The following is an 18,447-nucleotide window of genomic DNA, read 5'->3' as shown; positions in this document are numbered from 1 at the left end:
GCCCTATTTTCATGCGCTACCTAGGACTTTTACATAAGACATACTCCCTCTGCTGGTTAGTGAGCAGAGTTACAGTTTCCTATGGAGACTCCTTTTCACAAAAGTTGATCAATAGAACCTGCACTATCTTAGTCCAATTTAAAGGGACTGCTTTTGCTTTTATCCAGCAACTGCTTCATATCTGTCCATTGGCTGGGTCTGATATTGCAGGCCTTCCACATGTAAATGAATGGGACTGAATTTAGTGCTGTTTCTGGGAAAAAAAAGAGCAGGCCCTTTTCATTAATCCCGGGCATGCACAAGTAAGTACTTACCGATGTAGGGATGCAGTAACAGCATGTACCCGGTTCTTGCTTGAGAATATGTTGTAGCATCTTATGTTTTCCACCGGTACAGTACCATTAGTCTCTTCATGCTTACTTAGAAGTCTGTCATCAACAAGATATATATTGTTAATGTAAGGTACAGTAAATTCATATACTTATATCTGTACAATATGATGGATAAATATTTAGCAAATGTTAAAATAAGAATGTTGTCTCACAGGGCTTATGGAGGCTTTAAAGGATATGTACACCTTTGGGGGCAATTTTTTTATCATTGCATTGTACTTATTTTGAGCTAAAAATAATTATTTCAATTGATGTTTATGAAAAATATGGAATCCTTTTTTCTGTACGTAGCTGAGATCCTCTACTAGCTGCCTGTGGATTTTCTATCTTTTCCGTCATCTGGGGAGCAGACGGATTCCTTATCTCTGATCTCTGACATTAAACACTCATTATAGCTCAATTCTTATCTTACTGATAAGAATGTGGCTTAAATAAGTGTTTATGTCCTCTTGAGTTTAGAGATAAGGGTTATAAAGTGAAAGTGAAAGCACCTGTCACACACTTAGAAAAACAGTTAACCCTTTGTGACAGAATGGCTCAATATTTTTAATAAAGGCCAATTGAAAATATGATCTTTAGCCAAAAATGAGTAAAATGCAATCATAAACAAAAATTACCTCCAAAAGTGTACATAGCCTTTAACCACCTCAGCCCCCAGTGCTTAAACACCCTGAAAGACCAGGCCACTTTTTACACTTCTGACCTACACTACTTTGAATGAATTTTACCTCCTTTTCTTCTCACTAATAGAGCTTTCATTTGGTGGTATTTCATTGCTGCTGACATTTTTACTTTTTTTGTTATTAATTGAAATTTAACGATTTTTTTGCAAAAAAATGACATTTTTCACTTTCAGTTGTAAAATTTTGCAAAAAAAACTACATCCATATATAAATTTTGCTCTAAATTTTTTGTTCTACATGTCTTTGATAAAAAAAAAAATGTTTGGGTAAAAAAAAAAATGCTTTGGGTAAAAGTTATAGCGTTTACAAACTATGGTACAAAAATGTGAATTTCCGCTTTTTGAAGCAGCTCTGACTTTCTGAGCACCTGTCATGTTTCTTGAGGTTCTACAATGGCCAGACAGTACAAACACCCCACAAATGACCCCATTTCGGAAAGTACACACCCTAAGGTATTCGCTGTTGGGCATAGTGAGTTCATAGAACTTTTTATTTTTTGTCACAAGTTAGCGGAAAATGATGATTTTTTTTTTTTTTCTTACAAAGTCTCATATTCCACTAACTTGTGACAAAAAATAAAAACTTCTATGAACTCACTATGCCCATCACAAAATACCTTGGGGTCTCTTCTTTCCAAAATGGGGTCACTTGTGGGGTAGTTACACTGCCCTGGCATTCTAGGGGCCCAAATGTGTGGTAAGGAGTTTGAAATCAAATTCTGTAAAAAATTACGAGTGAAATCCGAAAGGTGCTCTTTGGAATATGGGCCCCTTTGCCCACCTAGGCTGCAAAAAAGTGTCACACATCTGGTATCTCTGTATTCAGGAGAAGTTGAGGAATGTGTTTTGGGGTGTCATTTTACATATACCGATGCTGGGTGAGATAAATATCTTGGTCAAATGCCAACTTTGTATAAAAAAATGGGAAAAGTTGTCTTTTGCCAAGATATTTCTCTCACCCAGCATGGGTATATGTAAAATGACACCCCAAAACACATTCCCCAACTTCTCCTGAATACAGAGATACCAGATGTGTGACACTTTTTTGCAGCCTAGGTGGGCAAAGGGGCCCACTTTTTTGCAGATGTGTGACACTTTTTTGCAGATACCAGATGTGTGACACTTTTTTGCAGCCTAGGTGGGCAAAGGGGCCCATATTCCAAAGAGCACCTTTTCGGATTTCACTGGTCATTTTTTACAGAATTTGATTTCAAACTCCTTACCACACATTTGGGCCCCTAGAATGCCAGGGCAGTATAACTACCCCACAAGTGACCCCATTTTGGAAAGAAGAGACCCCAAGGTATTCGCTGATGGGCATAGTGAGTTCATGGAAGTTTTTATTTTTTGTCACAAGTTAGTGGAATATGAGACTTTGTATGAAAAAAAATAAAAATAAATAAATCAGCATTTTCCACTAACTTGTGACAAAAAATAAAAACTTCTATGAACTCACTATGCCCATCACGAAATACCTTGGGGTCTCTTCTTTCCAAAATGGGGTCACTTGTGGGGTAGTTATACTGCCCTGGCATTCTAGGGGCCCAAATGTGTGGTAAGGAGTTTGAAATCAAATTCTGTAAAAAATGACGAGTGAAATCCGAAAGGTGCTCTTTGGAATATGGGCCCCTTTGCCCACCTAGGCTGCAAAAAAGTGTCACACATCTGGTATCTCTGTATTCAGGAGAAGTTGAGGAATGTGTTTTGGGGTGTCATTTTACATATACCGATGCTGGGTGAGATAAATATCTTGGTCAAATGCCAACTTTGTATAAAAAAATGGGAAAAGTTGTCTTTTGCCAAGATATTTCTCTCACCCAGCATGGGTATATGTAAAATGACACCCCAAAACACATTCCCCAACTTCTCCTGAATACAGAGATACCAGATGTGTGACACTTTTTTGCAGCCTAGGTGGGCAAAGGGGCCCACTTTTTTGCAGATGTGTGGCACTTTTTTGCAGATACCAGATGTGTGACACTTTTTTGCAGCCTAGGTGGGCAAAGGGGCCCATATTCCAAAGAGCACCTTTTCGGATTTCACTGGTCATTTTTTACAGAATTTGATTTCAAACTCCTTACCACACATTTGGGCCCCTAGAATGCCAGGGCAGTATAACTACCCCACAAGTGACCCCATTTTGGAAAGAAGAGACCCCAAGGTATTCGCTGATGGGCATAGTGAGTTCATGGAAGTTTTTATTTTTTGTCACAAGTTAGTGGAATATGAGACTTTGTATGAAAAAAAATAAATAAAAATAAATCAGCATTTTCCACTAACTTGTGACAAAAAATAAAAATTTCTAGGAACTCGCCATGCCCCTCACGGAATACCTTGGGGTGTCTTCTTTCCAAAATGGGGTCACTTGTGGGGTAGTTATACTGCCCTGGCATTTTCCAGGGGCCCTAATGTGTGGTAAGTAGGTAAATGACCTGTGAAATCCTAAAGGTGCTCTTTGGAATATGGGCCCCTTTGCCCACCTAGGCTGCAAAAAAGTGTCACACATGTGGTATCGCCGTATTCAGGAGAAGTTGGGGAATGTGTTTTGGGGTGTCATTTTACATATACCCATGCTGGGTGAGAGAAATATCTTGGCAAAAGCCAACTTTTCCCATTTTTTTATACAAAGTTGGCACTTGACCAAGATATTTCTCTCACCCAGCATGGGTATATGTAAAATGACACCCCAAAACACATTCCCCAACTTCTCCTGAGTACGGCGATACCAGATGTGTGACACTTTTTTGCAGCCTAGATGCGCAAAGGTGCCCAAAGTCCTTTTAGGAGGGCATTTTTAGACATTTGGATACCAGACTTCTTCTCACGCTTTGGGGCCCCTAGAATGCCAGGGCAGTATAAATACACCACATGTGACCCCATTTTGGAAAGAAGACACCCCAAGGTATTCAATGAGGGGCATGGCGAGTTCATCGAAATTTTTTTTTTTTGGCACAAGTTAGCGGAAATTGATATTTTTAATTTTTTTCTCACAAAGTCTCCCGTTCCGCTAACTTGGGACAAAAATTTCAATCTTTCATGGACTCAATATGCCCCTCACGGAATACCTGGGGGTGTCTTCTTTCCGAAATGGGGTCACATGTGGGGTATTTATACTGCCCTGGTATTCTAGGGGCCCTAAAGCGTGAGAAGAAGTCTGGAATATAAATGTCTAAAAAAATTTACGCATTTGGATTCCGTGAGGGGTATGGTGAGTTCATGTGAGATTTTATTTTTTGACACAAGTTAGTGGAATATGAGACTTTGTAAGAAAAAAAAAAATAATTCCGCTAACTTGGGCCAAAAAAATGTCTGAATGGAGCCTTACAGAGGGGTGATCAATGACAGGGGGTGATCAATGACAGGGGGGGTGATCAATGACAGGGGGGGTGATCAATGACAGGGGGGTGATCAGGGAGTCTATATGGGGTGATAACCACAGTCATTGATCATGCCCCTGTAAGGCTTCATTCAGACGTCCGTATGCGTTTTGCGGATCCGATCCATCTATCAGTGCATCCGTAAAAATCATGCGGACATCTGAATGGAGCTTTACAGGGGGGTAATCAATGACAGGGGGGTGATCAGGGAGTCTATATGGGGTGATAACCACAGTCATTGATCACGCCCCTGTAAGGCTTCATTCAGACGTCCGTATGCGTTTTGCGGATCCGATCCATCTATCAGTGCATCCGTAAAAATCATGCGGACATCTGAATGGAGCTTTACAGGGGGGTAATCAATGACAGGGGGGTGATCAGGGAGTCTATATGGGGTGATAACCACAGTCATTGATCATGCCCCTGTAAGGCTTCATTCAGACGTCCGGATGCGTTTTGCGGATCCGATCCATCTATCAGTGGATCCGTAAAAATCATGCGGACGTCTGAATGGAGCTTTACAGGGGGGTAATCAATGACAGGGGTGTAATCAATGACAGGGGGGTGATCAGGGAGTCTATATGGGGTGATAACCACAGTCATTGATCACGCCCCTGTAAGGTTTCATTCAGACGTCCGGATGCGTTTTGCGGATCCGATCCATCTATCAGTGCATCCGTAAAAATCATGCGGACATCTGAATGGAGCTTTACAGGGGGGTAATCAATGACAGGGGGGTGATCAGGGAGTCTATATGGGGTGATAACCACAGTCATTGATCATGCCCCTGTAAGGCTTCATTCAGACGTCCGGATGCGTTTTGCGGATCCGATCCATCTATCAGTGGATCCGTAAAAATCATGCGGACATCTGAATGGAGCTTTACAGTGGGTTGATCAATGACAGGGGTGTAATCAATGACAGGGGGGTGATCAGGGAGTCTATATGGGGTGATAACCACAGTCATTGATCATGCCCCTGTAAGGCTTCATTCAGACGTCCGGATGCGTTTTGCGGATCCGATCCATCTATCAGTGCATCCGTAAAAATCATGCGGACATCTGAATGGAGCTTTACAGGGGGGTAATCAATGACAGGGGGGTGATCAGGGAGTCTATATGGGGTGATAACCACAGTCATTGATCATGCCCCTGTAAGGCTTCATTCAGACGTCCGGATGCGTTTTGCGGATCCGATCCATCTATCAGTGGATCCGTAAAAATCATGCGGACGTCTGAATGGAGCTTTACAGGGGGGTAATCAATGACAGGGGTGTAATCAATGATAGGGGGGTGATCAGGGAGTCTATATGGGGTGATAACCACAGTCATTGATCATGCCCCTGTAAGGTTTCATTCAGACGTCCGGATGCGTTTTGCGGATCCGATCCATCTATCAGTGCATCCGTAAAAATCATGCGGACATCTGAATGGAGCTTTACAGGGGGGTAATCAATGACAGGGGGGTGATCAGGGAGTCTATATGGGGTGATAACCACAGTCATTGATCATGCCCCTGTAAGGCTTCATTCAGACGTCCGGATGCGTTTTGCGGATCCGATCCATCTATCAGTGGATCCGTAAAAATCATGCGGACGTCTTATGGAGCTTTACAGGGGGTTGATCAATGACAGGGGGGTAATCAATGACAGGGGGGTGATCAGGGAGTCTATATGGGGTGATCAGGGGTGATCAGGGGCTAATAAGGGGTTAATAAGTGACGGGGGGGGTGTAGTGTAGTGTAGTGGTGCTTGGTGGGACTTTACTGAGCTACCTGTGTCCTCTGGTGGTCGATCCAAACAAAGGGGACCACCAGAGGACCAGGTAGCAGGTATATTAGACGCTGTTATCAAAACAGCGTCTAATATACCTGTTAGGGGTTAAAAAAAACACATCTCCAGCCTGCCAGCGAACGATCGCCGCTGGCAGGCTGGAGATCAACTCTCTTACCTTCCGTTCCTGTGAGCGCGCGCGCCTGTGTGCGCGCGTTCACAGGAAATCTCGCGTCTCGCGAGATGACGCATATATGCGTGACTGTGCGCAGGGCTGCCACCTCCGGAACGCGATCCTGCGTTAGGCGGTCCGGAGGTGGTTAAAGAGCACTTATAAGCAGGATCAACCCTTAAATAGTAGGGATGATCCTGCAGATTAAAATGAGACCTATCTTGTAAAAATTATGCAAATAAGGTCTTTAGTGCACCAAGAGATGTGGCCAGCATTGGAAAGCTGAGGAACTGAGGTTAGGCCCCACCTGTTGGTTTACGTTATCGCTAATTTGAATAAAGAATAAAAGTCTTTTTTTTTTTTAAACACAGCAAGTGATTTTCACAGGACAAGCATAATTTTAATCAGCAGGATCAACCCTATGAGGCAGTATGCCAGGTTCTCTTTAAAGGATATATGGAAGTAACATATATTTATACTGTATTATACATTGCATTGTTTTCATCCTGAATGATATAGAACAGTCCGAGACTACCTCCACTGGACTGACATATCCTGTACCTGCTTTCACCACTTTCCATTCTGTTGATCTCTTCATCCATGTCTTGGATGGAAACCTTTGGGACAGGACCATAGGTATGATGTGTATTAATTATTTGGGCCATTATGACTTCTACAAGATAAAAAATAATAATAATCACATATTGTACTGTAATGAGAGTGTTTAAATCCAGGTAGATTAATTATATACAGTGTATAATACCAACATACATATACTGCACCGTGTCCTTAGTGGAACTTTCTGTCCGCTTTAGCTATTGTATCTCACACACATTTGCTACAGCTAATATCATAGGAGGTAAAAAGCTCATACTGTAAGTATACTTTTGATGTGTGGCAGAAAATCACAGCTATGCATAAACTGCCAGATAAATCCAGCTGGTAGGGAGTCCAGCTGGTAGGGACGAAAACTGTCCATCTATAGGTGGTTACCCTGTAAGTCAGTGTCTGATCCTTGAAACATGACTTCTGAGAATCCACTGTCCTAATACTACAAAGCTATAGTGCTAACCAGTGAGTGACCTACTATATATAATACTTGTACGTGTAACTCAACACTTATCACTCAACACTTCAATTATCTCTCTGCATAATCTGCAAAGTGATAAAGTAAGACCTCTTTCACATCAGCGTTAAGATCTCTGGCAAGATGTTCCAGAAGAGAACAGCCTGCCAGAGGTCTCTGGATCTGGAACAGCCTGCCAGAGCTCTCTGGATCTGGAACAGCCTACTGGAGATCTCTGGATCTGGAACAGCCTGCTGGAGCTCTCTGGATCTGGAACAGCCTGCTGGAGCTCCCTGGATCTGAAACAGCCTGCCAGAGCTCTCTGGGTCTGGAACAGCCTGCCGGAGCTTTCTGTATCTGTAACAGCCTGCCAAAGCTCTCTGGATCCAGAACAGTCTGCTGGAGCTCTCTGGAACAGCCTGCTGGAGCTCTCTGGATCTGGAACAGCCTGCCAGAGCTCTCTGGCTCTGGAACAGTCTGCCAGAGCTCTCTGGATCCAGAACAGCCTGCCAGAGCTCTCTGGATCTGGAACTTAGACTTCTCCTTCCATTCCTTAGTTACTATTGTTCCCAACATTAGCTACATCTATTGTGTGGGCAATGCTAGTAAATACATTGCTATTTGGATACTTGACAAAATATTACTTGTATACACAGGGAAGTTTCACCTAATGCTTTCCATTCCCTACAACATCTCCCACAGGCCACTGAGCTTTTTATATTTATGTATGTGTATGCATGGAGGAGTTGTGTGCAATTTGGTGTTAACTTCTACAAGATAAATAAAATGATTGGTACACAATAAACTTTGGCAAAGTTGGCAAATTAAAATTGCATACACATTCAGCCGTTTGTGCCTGTGTTTTTATTGAGAAAAAGGGAATAAGCCAATGCCACTGCTTATCTTCTGCAAGCACAAAGGACTGGGCGTGTTGAAATCCATCATGACCAATCCTCCCCCCCCCCAACCCCAATATCTGTCATTAGGGCAGAGTCAATATACTCACATAGAAAATTATTGGGGGAATAATAAAGCATAACTTGTATTTGTTGCCATAGAAAATATGTTTCAGTCGAATAAAAGTTGGTTGTGTACAACAGGTGCAGTGGCCGGGTTTGGGATGGCCCCAACGCTATGCTGGGTCCCCCGGACACCGTGGAGGTGTCACCACGTGTTGCTGCTCTCCGTAAACGATGGTAAGGCGTGGTGCACCCCAATGGGAAATAAGTCCAGAGAGTCAGGGTCTGCAGTAAACCAGGGTGCTTCTTTACTGGAGGAATTCAGGTACAAAACAATACAGGCAAAGCAAAGGGCTGGCTTCTCCAGTTTCCTCCCTGGTAGAGGAAGATTCTTTGCTGAGGAAAGGCCTAAGCTCACTGTCCCTCTCTCTCTCAGAAGGCTGGCATCCTACTCAAGGGCCCACGGTCTGTTGCTCAGTAGTCTGGGTGGCTCCTTGGTCACAGGGCAAGTGACCCATGGTCTGTGGCTCAGTGTCCCCATCTCAGCGTCTTCTTCTGGTCACTCATGCAGGCTGGCATGAATCTTCCCTCCAAGCACTGGTCCCTAACTGCAGCACACTAGGGGCTCTGACTGCTCTCCTTATATACAGTTTCTAGCTAGACTAGAACCTTCTAGTGGGAGGTGGGAGGGGAGAAAATCAGCACAAACAGATACATTTTTTTCAACTCCCATCTGGTATAGACTTACATTAGAGCTTCAATGCTACTCAGTGGCAATGGAACAGCAGTTTTGCCAGACAAAAACAAGTTTCTAGACATAACAACTGAGCTAAAACCAGACATTTAAAAGGTCAGACTGTCTGTTTTTGGTGGTTAACAAGTCTGGGTTTTTCCCTCCAAAACACGGCCTTCTTTAACCCCTTCAGGACCCTGCCATTTTCACCTTAAGGACCAGGCCATTTTTTGCAAATCTGACATGTGTCATTTTATGTGGTGATAAATTTAAAACGCTTTTACTTATCAAAGCCATTCTGAGATTGTTTTCTCGTCACATATTGTACTTCAACACAGTAGTAAATTTGAGTCAAAATATTTCATTTTTATTTATAAAAAAATAAATTTACAATTTTTTTTTAAAAATTAGCAATTTTCTAAATTTTAATTTCTCTGCTTTTAAAACAGATAGTGATACCTCCTAAAATAGTTATTATTTTACATTTCTCATATGTCTACTTCATGTTTGGATCATTTTGTAAATGACATTTTCCTTTTTTGGGACGTTAGAAGGCTTAGAAGTTTAGAAGCAAATCTTAAGATTATTAAGAAAATTTCCAAAACTCAATTTTTAAGGACCAGTTCAGGTCTGAAGTCATTTTGTGAGGCTTACATAATAGAAACCACCCATAAATGGCCCCATTTTAGAAACTACACCCCTCAAGGTATTCAAAACTGATTTTACAAACTTTGTTAACCCTTTAGGTGTTCCACAAGTATTAAAGGAAAATGTAGATGAAATTTCAGAATTGCACTTTTTGGCAGATTTTCCATTTTAATGCATTTTTTCCAGTAACAAATCAAGGGTTAACCACCAAACAAAACTCAATATTTATTACCCTGATTCTGTAGTTTACAGAAACACCCCATTTGTGATGGTAAACCGCTGTACGGGCACACAGCAGGGTTCAGAAGGAAAGGAGCGCCATGTGGTTTTTTGAGGGCAGATTTAACTGGGATAATTTTAAGTTGCCATGTCACATCTGAAGACCCCCTGATGCACCCCTAGAGTAGAAACTCCAAAAAAGTGACACTAGTTTGGAAAATACAGGATACGGTGGCAGTTTTGTTGGTACTATTTTAGGGTACATATGATTTTTGGTTGCTCTATATTACACTTTTTGTGAGGTAAGGTAACCAAAAATAGCTGTTTTGGAACCGTTTTAATTTTTAGTTTTTTACAATGTTTATCTGAAAAGTTAGATCATGTGCTATTTTTATAGAGCAGGTTGCTACGAACGCGACAATACCAAATATGACTACTTTTTTTGGATGTTTGTTTCAGTTTTACATAATAAAGGATTTTTGAAAAATGATTTTTTTTGTGTCTCCATATTCTGAAAGCCATCATTTTATTTTTAGTTTTTGGGCAACTGTCTTATGTAGGGGCTAATTTTTTTCGTTATGAGATGACGGTTTGATTGGTACTATTTTAGGGTGCATATGGCTTTTTGATCGCTTGGTATTACACTTTTTGTGATGTAAAGTAAAAAAAAATGGCTTTTTTTACACCGTTTTTTTTTATTTTTATGGTGTTCATCTGAGGGGTCAGGTTATGTGATATTTTAATAGACCTGGTTGTTAAAAGGGGCTTTTTTTTTTACTTCAAATTTTTTTTTATATTATTATGAAAAACTGTTTTTTTTTTACTTTTTATTTTTATCACACTGTCTTAGGTAGGGTCTCATTTTTTGTGGGCTGAGATGACGGTTTGATTGGTACTATTTTGGGGTGGGTATGACGTTTTGATCGCTTGCTATTACACTTTTTGTGATGTAAGGTGACAAAAATGGCTTTTTTTACACTTTTTTTATGGTGCTCGTCTGAGAGTTTAGGTTATGTGATATTTTAATAGACCTGGTTGTTACAGACACGGCGATATGTCAACTTTTTTTATATTTTTTCACTTTTAGCACAGTTTTTAGTTTATTTTATTCTACGGTGTTCAGGTGAGGGGGTGGATCATGTGATACTTTTACAGAGCTAGTCGTTACGGATGCAGCAATACTGAATTTGTCTGTTTTTATTTTTTCTATTTTTTTTTTTACAATTTTATGTGTTGCTAACTGTCTGTCCTCCAGTACCATAAGTTTTGTTATATTGTTGATCCTCAGTACTATAAGCTTCGGCTGCTCCTCCTTGAAGTAATAGCACTTGCACCCATATCCAGACTTCCAGAGTTGTTTGCTTTAAATAAAAAAAACACCTCACTGTCTCCACATATCACACTGAAGGGTTTAAAGGGGTTATCCAACTCAGAGTCCCCCATAATTCCCAGGCCCTTGTGTGGATTATACTTACCCCACTCCCTGATGGGCTTATTGGGTAGGGGTGGGGGGGTCGGGGCAGCCAATAGAAGGCTGTGACTGGGACAAGCCTCTCTAGCATCACCCGTGATGCTAGGGAGGCTTGTCCCCGTCGTGGCCTGCTAATCCATATGAGGGGCCCAGGCATTAGAAGGTTCATTATCGGGGTTGGATAACCCCTGTAAGAAGGTACAAGGAATCATCATGGATGATAAGTATGTGTCACCGAGGTTCCTGGCCTCGGTGGAGTAAGAGCTGTTTTTTATGTGTCAGCAGCAGTTGCTGTTTGACACCTTGCTTCACTCAATGTCTAGATGTAACGGTCACGTACACACACACACAGGGGGGAGGATAGTAACCACTGCGCTCCACCCTCACCCCTGGCCCTGCCTACTTGCCTCACGAGTCCTGATGACAGGGGACAACTGGACGGCAGTCCCTAACTTAGTATACGTGTGGGAAGGACAGACAAGACAAATAACGGATAGTGAACGGACCGTGTCAAAACCAAGAGGACAACGCAGTACAGAGGGATAAGCAAAGAAAGGTCAGGAGAAGCCGGGGTCATAAATACCAGGAGAGTCAAGAAGTACCAAAGGAGTCCGCAAAGAATAGTCAGGTGGAAGCCGAGGTCAATATACCAGGAAGGATGCGCAGTACAGGAGGAGCAGGCAAAGGATCGTCAGGGAACAGGATCAGGTAAGTACACATGTATCCAACAACTGCCAGGAACTAGGGATGAGCGAACCCGAACTGTATAGTTCAGGTTCGTACCGAATTTTGGGGTGTCCGTGACACGGACCCGAACCCGAACATTTTCATAAAAGTCCGGGTTCGGTGTTCGGCGCTTTCTTGGCGCTTTTTGAAAGGCTGCAAAGCAGCCAATCAACAAGCGTCATACTACTTGCCCCAAGAGGCCATCACAGCCTTGCCTACTATTGGCATGGCTGTGATTGGCCAGTGCAGCATGTGACCCAGCCTCTATATAAGCTTGGGTCACGTAGCGCTGCACGTCACTCTGCTGATTCAAGCATAGGGAGAGGTTGCTGCTGCGACGTTAGGGCGAGATTAGGCAGATTAACTCCTCCAAAAGACTTCATTCTGTGATCGATCTGCAGCTGTGGATCATTGAAGTGCTAATATCGACTTGCTCACTTTTTTGAGGCTGCCCAGAGCGTTTTTAGATTTTTCTGGGGTGATCGGCGGCCATTTTGTGGCTTGTGGTGCGCCAGCAAAAGCTATCACCAAGTGTATTTAACCATCAATAGTGTGGTTATTTTTTGCTATATCCTACATCAGCTGCAGGCTGAGCCTGTGTCACCGAAGTGCATTTAACCATCAACAGTCTGGTTATTTTTTGGCCATATACTACATCTGGTGCAGGCTGAGCCTGTGTCACCCAAGTGCATTTAACCATCAATAGTGTGGTTATTTTTTGGCCATATACTACATCAGGGGCAAGTTGAGCCTGTCACCCAGTGCCTAAAAAATAGACCTGACATTTCTATTCAACCAAATTTGTACTGTTTTAGCTGGTCAAGTTATTTGTAGTGACCGTAAAAGCACACTTTTTGTTCTGGGTTAAAAAACTATTCCCAAATTTGCCATTCTCAAAATAACTAGTTTCTGCTATATGAGGCCTACTTGAAATCTATCCCAAAAAGGATATCTTACATTGAAGGTGCTGATAGTGTCATTCAGAAAAACTTAACACACACGCTACCGTGCAGATACAAGTCTAATTCTGTGATTAAACCTATACCTGTCACACAGCGCAAAAAAAAACAGGCCTCACATTTCTATTCAACCAAATCTGTACTGTTTTAGCTAGTCAAGTTATTTGTAGTGACCGTAAAAGCACACTTTTTGTTCTGGGTTGAAAAACTATTCCCAAATTTGCCATTCTCAAAATAACTAGTTTCTGCTATATGAGGCCTACTTGAAATCTATCCCAAAAAGGATATCTTACATTGAAGGTGCTGATAGTGTCATTCAGAAAAATTTAACACACACGCTACCGTGCAGATACAAGTCTAATTCTGTGATTAAACCTATACCTGTCACACAGCGCAAAAAAAAACAGGCCTCACATTTCTATTCAACCAAATCTGTACTGTTTAAGGCTACTTTCACACTAGCGTTCGGGGCTCCGCTTGTGAGTTCCGTTTGAAGGCTCTCACAAGCGGCCCTGAACGGATCCGTCCAGCCCTAATGCATTCTGACTGGATGCGGATCCGCTCAGAATGCATCAGTCTGGCAGCGTTTAGCCTCCGTTCCGCTCAGCAGGCGGACACCTGAACGCAGCTTGCAGCGTTCGGGTGTCCACCTGGCCGTGCGGAGGCAAACGGATCCGTTCAGACTTACAATGTAAGTCAATGGGGACAGATCCGTTTGAAGATGACACACTATGGCTCAATTTTCAAACGGATCCGTCCCCCATTGACTTTCAATGTAAAGTCAAAACGGATCCGTTTGCATTATCATGAACAAAAAAAAAAAATTATAATATTATTTTTTTTTTGTTCATGGTAATGCAAACGGATCCGTTCTGAACGGATCTAAGCGTTTGCATTATAGGTGCGGATCAGTCTGTGCAGATACCAGACGGATCCGCACCTAACGCAGGTGTGAAGGTAGCCTTAGCTGGTCAAGTTATTTGTAGTGACCGTAAAAGCACACTTTTTGTTCTGGGTTGAAAAACTATTCCCAAATTTGCCATTCTCAAAATAACTAGTTTCTGCTATATGAGGCCTACTTGAAATCTATCCCAAAAAGGATATCTTACATTGAAGGTGCTGATGGTGTCATTCAGAAAAACCTAACACACACGCTACCGTGCAGATACAAGTCTAATTCTGTGATTAAACCTATACCTGTCACACAGCGCAAAAAAAAACAGGCCTCACATTTCTATTCAACCAAATCTGTACTGTTTTAGCTGGTCAAGTTATTTGTAGTGACCGTAAAAGCACACTTTTTGTTCTGGGTTGAAAAACTATTCCCAAATTTGCCATTCTCAAAATAACTATTTTCTGCTATATGAGGCCTACTTGAAATCTATCCCAAAAAGGATATCTTACATTGAAGGTGCTGATAGTGTCATTCAGAAAAACCTAACACACACGCTACCGTGCAGATACAAGTCTAATTCTGTGATTAAACCTATACCTGTCACACAGCGCAAAAAAAAACAGGCCTCACATTTCTATTCAACCAAATCTGTACTGTTTTAGCTGGTCAAGTTATTTGTAGTGACCGTAAAAGCACACTTTTTGTTCTGGGTTGAAAAACTATTCCCAAATTTGCCATTCTCAAAATTGTGGTGAACGGGAACAATGAGGAAAACATCTAATAAGGGACGCGGACGTGGACATGGTCGTGGTGGTGTTAGTGGACCCTCTGGTGCTGGGAGAGGACGTGGCCGTTCTGCCACAGCCACACGTCCTAGTGAACCAACTACCTCAGGTCACAGTAGCCAGCAGAATTTACAGCGATATTTGGTGGGGCCCAATGCCGTTCTAAGGATGGTAAGGCCTGAGCAGGTACAGGCATTAGTCAATTGGGTGGCCGACAGTGGATCCAGCACGTTCACATTATCTCCCACCCAGTCCTCTGCAGAAAGCGCACAGATGGCGCATGAAAACCAAGCCCATCGGTCTGTCACATCACCCCCATGCATATCAGGGAAACTGTCTGAGCCTCAAGTTATGCAGCAGTCTCTTATGCTGTTTGAAGACTCTGCTGCCAGGGTTTCCCAAGGGCATCCACCTAGCCCTTCCCCAGGGGTGGAAGAGATAGAATGCACTAACGCACAACGACTTATGTTTCCTGATGATGAGGACATGGGAATACCACCTCAGCACGTCTCTGATGATGACGAAACACAGGTGCCAACTGCTGCGTCTTTCTGCAGTGTGCAGACTGAACAGGAGGTCAGGGATCAAGACTGGGTGGAAGACGATGCAGGGGACGATGAGGTCCTAGACCCCACATGGAATGAAGGTCGTGCCACTGACTTTCACAATTCGGAGGAAGAGGCAGTGGTGAGACCGAGCCAACAGCGTAGCAAAAGAGGGAGCAGTGGGCAAAATCAGAACACCCGCCGCCAAGAGACTCCTCCTGCTACTGACCGCCGCCATCTGGGACCGAGCACCCCAAAGGCAGCTTCAAGGAGTTCCCTGGCATGGCACTTCTTCAAACAATGTGCTGACGACAAGACCCGAGTGGTTTGCACGCTGTGCCATCAGAGCCTGAAGCGAGGCATTAACGTTCTGAACCTTAGCACAACCTGCATGACCAGGCACCTGCATGCAAAGCATGAACTGCAGTGGAGTAAACACATTAAAAACAAGGAAGTCACTCAGGCTCCCCCTGCTACCTCTTCTGCTGCTGCCGCCTCGGCCTCTTCTGCTGCTGCCGCCGCCTCGGCCTCTTCTGCTGCTGCCGCCGCCTCGGCCTCTTCTGCTGCTGCTGCCGCCGCCTCGGCCTCTTCCTCCGCCTCTGGAGGAACGTTGGCACCTGCCGCCCAGCAAACATGGGATGTACCACCAACACCACCACCTGCGTCACCAAGCATCTCAACCATGTCACACGGCAGCGTTCAGCTCTCCATCTCACAAACATTTGAGAGAAAGCGTAAATTCCCACCTAGCCACCCTCGATCCCTGGCCCTGAATGCCAGCATTTCTAAACTACTGGCCTATGAAATGCTGTCATTTAGGCTGGTGGACACACACAGCTTCAAACAGCTCATGTCGCTTGCTGTCCCACAGTATGTTGTTCCCAGCCGGCACTACTTCTCCAAGAGAGCCGTGCCTTCCCTGCACAAACAAGTGTCCGATAAAATCAAGTGTGCACTGCGCAACGCCATCTGTGGCAAGGTCCACCTAACCACAGATACGTGGACCAGTAAGCACGGCCAGGGACGCTATATCTCCCTAACTGCACACTGGGTAAATGTAGTGGCGGCTGGGCCCCAGGCGGAGAGCTGTTTGGCGCACGTCCTTCCGCCGCCAAGGATCGCAGGGCAACATTCTTTGCCTCCTGTCTCCTCCTCCTCCTACTCAGCTTCCTCCTCCTCTTCTTCCACCTGCTCATCCAGTCAGCCACACACCTTCACCACCAACTTCAGCACAGCCCGGGGTAAACGTCAGCAGGCCGTTCTGAAACTCATATGTTTGGGGGACAGGCCCCACACCGCACAGGAGTTGTGGCGGGGTATAGAACAACAGACCGACGAGTGGTTGCTGCCGGTGAGCCTCAAGCCCGGCCGGGTGGTGTGCGATAATGGGCGAAATCTCGTTGCAGCTCTGGGACTAGCCGGTTTGACGCACATCCCTTGCCTGGCGCATGTGCTGAATTTGGTGGTGCAGAAGTTCATTCGCAACTACCCCGACATGTCAGAGCTGCTACATAAAGTGCAGGCCGTCTGTTCGCGCTTCCGGCGTTCACACCCTGCCGCTGCTCGCCTGTCTGCGCTACAGCGTAACTTCGGCCTTCCCGCTCTCCGCCTCATATGCGACGTGCCCACCAGGTGGAACTCCACCTTGCATATGCTGGACAGACTGTGCGAGCAGCAGCAGGCCATAGTGGAGTTTCAGCTGCAGCACGCACGGGTCAGTCGCACTGCGGATCAGACCCACTTCACCACCAATGACTGGGCCTCCATGCGAGACCTGTGTGCCCTGTTGCGCTGTTGCGAGTACTCCACCAACATGGCCAGTGGCGATGACGCCGTTATCAGCGTTACAATACCACTTCTATGTCTCCTTGAGAAAACACTTAGGGCGATGATGGAAGAGGAGGTGGCCCAGGAGGAAGAGGAGGAAGAGGGGTCATTTTTAGCACTTTCAGGCCAGTCTCTTCAAAGTGACTCAGAGGGAGGTTTTTTGCAACACCAGAGGCCAGGTGCAAATGTGGCCAGACAGGGCCCACTACTGGAGGACGAGGATGAGGAGGAGGAGGATGAGGATCAAGCATGTTCACAGCGGGGTTGCACCCAAAGCAGCTCGGGCCCATCACTGGTGCGTGGCTGGGGGGAAACACAGGACGATGACGATACGCCTCCCACAGAGGACAGCTTGTCCTTACCTCTGGGCAGCCTGGCACACATGAGCGACTACATGCTGCAGTGCCTGCGCAACGACAGCAGAGTTGCCCACATTTTAACGTGTGCGGACTACTGGGTTGCCACCCTGCTGGATCCCCGGTACAAAGACAATGTGCCCACCTTACTTCCTACACTGGAGCGTGATAGTAAGATGCGCGAGTACAAGCGCACGTTGGTAGACGCGCTACTGAGAGCAATCCCAAATGTCACAGGGGAACCAGTGGAAGCCCAAGGCGAAGGCAGAGGAGGAGCAAGAGGTCGCCAACGCAGCTGTGTCACGGCCAGCTCCTCTGAGGGCAGGGTTAGCATGGCAGAGATGTGGAAAAGTTTTGTCACCACGCCACAGCTAACTGCACCACCACCTGATACGGAACGTGTTAGCAGGAGGCAACATTTCACTAACATGGTGGAACAGTACCTGTGCACACCCCTCCACGTACTGACTGATGGTTCGGCCCCATTCAACTTCTGGGTCTCCAAATTGTCCACGTGGCCAGAGCTAGCCTTTTATGCCTTGGAGGTGCTGGCCTGCCCGGCGGCCAGCGTTTTGTCTGAACGTGTATTCAGCACGGCAGGGGGCGTCATTACAGACAAACGCAGCCGCCTGTCTACAGCCAATGTGGACAAGCTGACGTTCATAAAAATGAACCAGGCATGGATCCCACAGGACCTGTCCATCCCTTGTGCAGATTAGATATTAACTACCTCCCCTTAACAATATATTATTCTACTCCAGGGCACTTCCTCATTCAATACTATTTTTATTTTCATTTTACCATTATATTGCGGGGCAACCCAAAGTTGAATGAACCTCTCCTCTGTCTGGGTGCCGGGGCCTA

The 18,447-nt window shown here is 44.6% G+C and overlaps 1 protein-coding gene across 1 annotated transcript in view; it reads right to left on the bottom strand.

The window, feature by feature from the left end:
* Positions 1-8,572, bottom strand: part of CNGA1 (cyclic nucleotide gated channel subunit alpha 1) — a 30,358-nt gene extending 21,786 nt beyond the window's left edge. Inside the window, exons 1-3 of the mRNA XM_040419914.1 lie at positions 8,467-8,572; positions 6,956-7,067; positions 315-428 (exon numbers count right to left, since the gene is read on the bottom strand). Of these exons, the coding sequence (XP_040275848.1) occupies positions 315-428; positions 6,956-7,059 (218 nt within the window). The 5' untranslated portion in view covers positions 7,060-7,067; positions 8,467-8,572. The remainder of the gene's footprint in view (positions 1-314; positions 429-6,955; positions 7,068-8,466) is intronic.
* Positions 8,573-18,447: the final 9,875 nt, after the last annotated feature.

This window comes from Bufo bufo, chromosome 2, assembly GCF_905171765.1.
Source record: "Bufo bufo chromosome 2, aBufBuf1.1, whole genome shotgun sequence".
In the NCBI taxonomy this organism is placed as follows: Eukaryota; Metazoa; Chordata; class Amphibia; order Anura; family Bufonidae; genus Bufo; species Bufo bufo.
This window is presented reverse-complemented; position numbering and strand designations above follow the sequence as displayed.